Source organism: Elephantulus edwardii, unplaced genomic scaffold (assembly GCF_000299155.1).
Source record: "Elephantulus edwardii isolate Elephantulus edwardi_28Jun2011 unplaced genomic scaffold, EleEdw1.0 scaffold00119, whole genome shotgun sequence".
Taxonomy (NCBI): Eukaryota; Metazoa; Chordata; class Mammalia; order Macroscelidea; family Macroscelididae; genus Elephantulus; species Elephantulus edwardii.
Genome location: NW_006399869.1, coordinates 11,356,597 through 11,360,557, shown reverse-complemented (window position 1 = coordinate 11,360,557; position 3,961 = coordinate 11,356,597). Strand labels below are relative to the sequence as shown.

The following is a 3,961-nucleotide window of genomic DNA, read 5'->3' as shown; positions in this document are numbered from 1 at the left end:
TTGTAAAGCAATATAGCCTACTACTTGTAGCCTAAATTGAGTAGCAAAGATAAGATTTACCTTTTTATTTGGAGCAATCAAGGAACAAGGTATATAATAAGCACATTGGATACCAGACACTGAAGATCAAAGAGAAGGGAATAAAGGAGTCCAAAGATTGCTCTCGTTTACCACCTTAAGTGAATTTTTATGTTCCATCCAGAAGAGAAACCGAGGAAAAATCTGCCTCCTTGCATTGGAGAGATGGAGCTGAGACTATAGAGACTTACCTATTGTTATATGCTGTCAAGTCGCCTGCAGATCATAGTGACTCTGAACCTTGCCCGATCCTGAGCCAACCTCACCATCTCTGACACACTTGGCTCCATTGCCACAGTCACTGTGTCTGTCAATCCATCTCATCCAATGTCTTCCTCTCCGCTGCTGTCACTCTACTCTTCCAAACATGATGTTCTCCAAGGACTGGTCCCTCCTGGCAACATTTGCAAAGTACATGAGACCCAGTTTCAAAATTCTTGCTTCCAAGGAGCAACCTGACTTCACTCTCTCTCTCCAGGACAGATCTGTTTGTTCTCTTGGCTATCCATGGTATGTTCAATACTGTTCTCTAAAGAGAGATCTAAGAGTATATAATTAATAGGGAAGATATTTGAAGAAGAAAGAGATGGACAGAAAGAAATATCAGAATCTGTAGGAGTCCACCTCCATTATTCAGGAATGCCCTGATCAGTGTAGGCATGGAGAGAACCAGTCCAAGGGAGGATAAAGAACTTTCTGAAAGCTTTAAAGGGGAAAGTGCCTAGTGCTATGACAGGGCTGAGAATAATAGTTTCTGTTGCTACCAGCCAGAAAGAAGAAAAATTTCATAATCTGTGGGGTATTAGGCAGAGGATTCAAATGGGTTTTACTTCAATCATGGAATGAAAAATCCCTTTAGTATCCAAGGCTGCTGCTCCTGCATATGGTGTTGAGTCTGAAGTTGTTGAAAGTCATCTAGCTCAGAGGTAGAGAAGAAAATTTGAAGAGGAAAAATCAGGGAAAAGCTAGAATTCATGAGGACCAATTGGAATTTATAAAAACAAATTGAAACCATGAGGACAAACGGAAATATGTATTTCATTGTAGCACACTCTCAAGCATGTAGGGGGGAAAGTAGTCAGGGCTCTTCAGAATAGGCAGGCTTGCCCACTCATCAAACAAGGAAACTGCAAGAAGGGCTCGGTAACTGCGCAGTGAGTGTGTGAGATGGGCAAAGTTTCTTTCCCTGTGGCGGAATGCCTAACTCTCCAGATTCCTGGGCTGGAACATGGTACCAGATAAATAAGGTGAACAAAACAGTGAGCAGGCTTCACTTTCTACAGGACTATAGTGCATCAGTCACCGTGTGAAGGGGCTCCAGCAGGCTGGCCGTGCCCAGGGTCCATGTAGTTCAGGAGCTCGATGCTCTTGCCATGGCTCTGGCTCTGGCAGCTTTGACCTCATCCTCTAGTTCATCTAAGAAATGTTCCTGTGACACTGAGTAGAAGGTGTAACCATAAATAGCGAGCACTAGGGCCCCGAAGCCCAGGCCTGTGACGATGTTCCGGGTCCTCCGCTGTGGCAGCGCCTTCTGCCACTGGGCGAGTTTCACCTGCTGCATGAATTGCCGCCGCGCGGGAGTCAATTTTTCCCGAGTTGGGTTGATGCGCTGAGCCACTGGGCCCTTTCCACTCTTAGCATTTAAAGCGTCTCCTGCTCCTGGCGCCACCATGGTGCCGCTACACCTTTTCGCAGTCCCACAACTTTAACTCTTAAACAGACATTTGAATGATGATAAACATTATTTTAATTTTTAAATCACTTACACATAGAGCAAATTTTCACTTTGAAGATGGAAATGAGGAAAATTAAGAATTTATTGCCCCAAAGCACTGATCAAAATAGAATACTTTTACATGGAAATTTTAAGAATGTGCAAGATTTAATATCTAGAACATTTGATATAATGTAAATCATATAAATCAATTGTAGTCTTTTCACAAAACATCAGATACATGTTCCCCAGTTCCCTTCTGTTTATCTCAGTGAACTGTATCTTATAATAGTCTATGTATTCCACACTTAAAAATAATCAATAAAAAGTCATGAAAAATTGTTCTTGAGAATAAAGGTTAGAAACGGGCATTTCTTCTATCCTCAAGAGACTTAAAAAAAATATAGCAGAAGTATTATATCCCAAAAGACTGAGGAAATTGTGAAGGTATTTAACACTGAGAACCAGCATGCAGAACTATACTTCAATTCCATGTCGAACACAAATCATCTACTACAAATGAATGCTCGCAATTTGCCTTCTCTTTATTGAGTCATTCTCGGAAAGATTTATACCCACATAAGTTCTTTTAAAATTATAAATTCTAGATTTCCCTTTAAGAAGATTTGTCTGGCTGGGATTATATATAAAAGAGACAAGGGAAACCAAAGAAAGGGAGAGTTGTATGCTACTTCATTTTTTGTGTGCCATTGAGTCAAGTACAATTCACAGATAACCTATAACTAACAGAGGCAAATAAGAACGCTAAGCAGGCATGGAGAAAGGATGCTTATTCTATCTGTATGCTGAGAAAATAATTCACGAAGCTGAACTCTATGAAGAAGAACATGGATGGCATCAGGATCAGAGAAGATTTACCAACAACCTAAGTTATGCAGATGATACAACCTTTCTTGCTGAAAGTAAATAGAAGATCAAGGGCTCCAGCCTTCACTATGGATTACATCTCAATATCAAGGAAACATAGATCCTCATGACTAGGCCAAGAGGCAACGTAATGATAAATGGAGAGAGAATTAAAATTGTTAATAATTTCACCCGACTTAGATCAACAATCAACACCCTTTGTAAGAATAGTCAGGAGACCAGGAGATATATTGCACTGCCAGGGACTTCTCCAGAAACTGAAGAGCAATGATGTACATTTGAAAACTAAGGTGCACTTGTTTCAGGCCGTTGTCTTTCAATCACTTGCTATACATCTAAGAGCTAGACAATGAATAAGACTGATGGAAGAAATATCAGTGATTTTAAGTTGTGCTGTTGGAGAAGAGAACTGAAAATCTCATGGACGGCCAAAAGAATAAACAGATATGTCTTGGTAAAAGTGCTGCCAGAGTACTCCTTGGAGGTAAAGGTTTTGTCTCTCATACTTTGGTCATGTTGCTATGACAAGCTACTCTTTGGAAAAGGACATCATGCTTGGGAAAGTAGGGAGTCAGCGAAAGAGTGGAAAACTCTCAACCAGATGGGTTGATAAAATGACTGTGGCAATGTTTCAGAGATGATTAGTATGGTACAGGTTAGGACAGAGTTCAGGTCTGCTGTTTATCAGGCCATTTTGAGTCATATTGAACTCAATGACACCTAACAACAACAATAAGAACAACAAAGCAGGCATGAAAAATGTTATTTGTGAAATTTATTGTAAAATATAAAAATATTGTAAATTGTATTTTCAGAACTCTAGAGTTTAGGGAGGAAGAAAAATATGAAGGAGGACAATATGGCTGAAAACATGCTTGATGAGAGGATGGTAAAAAGGAAAAAAAGAGCTATCACAAGCAGGAAAATACTGTATTTGGATTACACTAGAATGCTACATTTAGGTGTAAGTAGGGGTGAGGATTAACAGATAAATTTGTCCAGCCAAAAGGTGAAAATACTAATTCCAAGCATAATGTCAAAGACCCTTTAATTATATAATTAAATTTTAAAATAAATAAAAATGTTTCCAATTGTTAATGAATATTAATAACTTACAATAATAATGAATGCAGATATCTTTGATATTCAGATTCTTTTTATGCTCTGTGCCCTTTCCCCTGAATGAGTTTGTGCATAATCTCAACTTCTCCATTTCTGATTCCTCTAAGTCACTAAGGCTATATCCTTAGACTGACCTTGACAAAAACTGCATGGAAGCAG

At 39.3% G+C, this 3,961-nt stretch overlaps 1 protein-coding gene across 1 annotated transcript; it reads right to left on the bottom strand.

Moving 5' to 3' along the window:
* Window positions 1-1,429: 1,429 nt before the first annotated feature.
* Window positions 1,430-1,750, bottom strand: LOC102852662 (cytochrome c oxidase assembly protein 3 homolog, mitochondrial-like). The gene has a single exon (XM_006892792.1). It carries the CDS (start codon window positions 1,748-1,750, stop codon window positions 1,430-1,432), a length of 321 nt encoding a protein of 106 aa, XP_006892854.1.
* Window positions 1,751-3,961: the final 2,211 nt, after the last annotated feature.

What these genes read in the sequence shown, in the direction of transcription:
- LOC102852662 (XM_006892792.1), bottom strand. Translation starts at nt 1,750, where the DNA reads ATGGTGGCGCCAGGAGCAGGAGACGCTTTAAATGCTAAGAGTGGAAAG.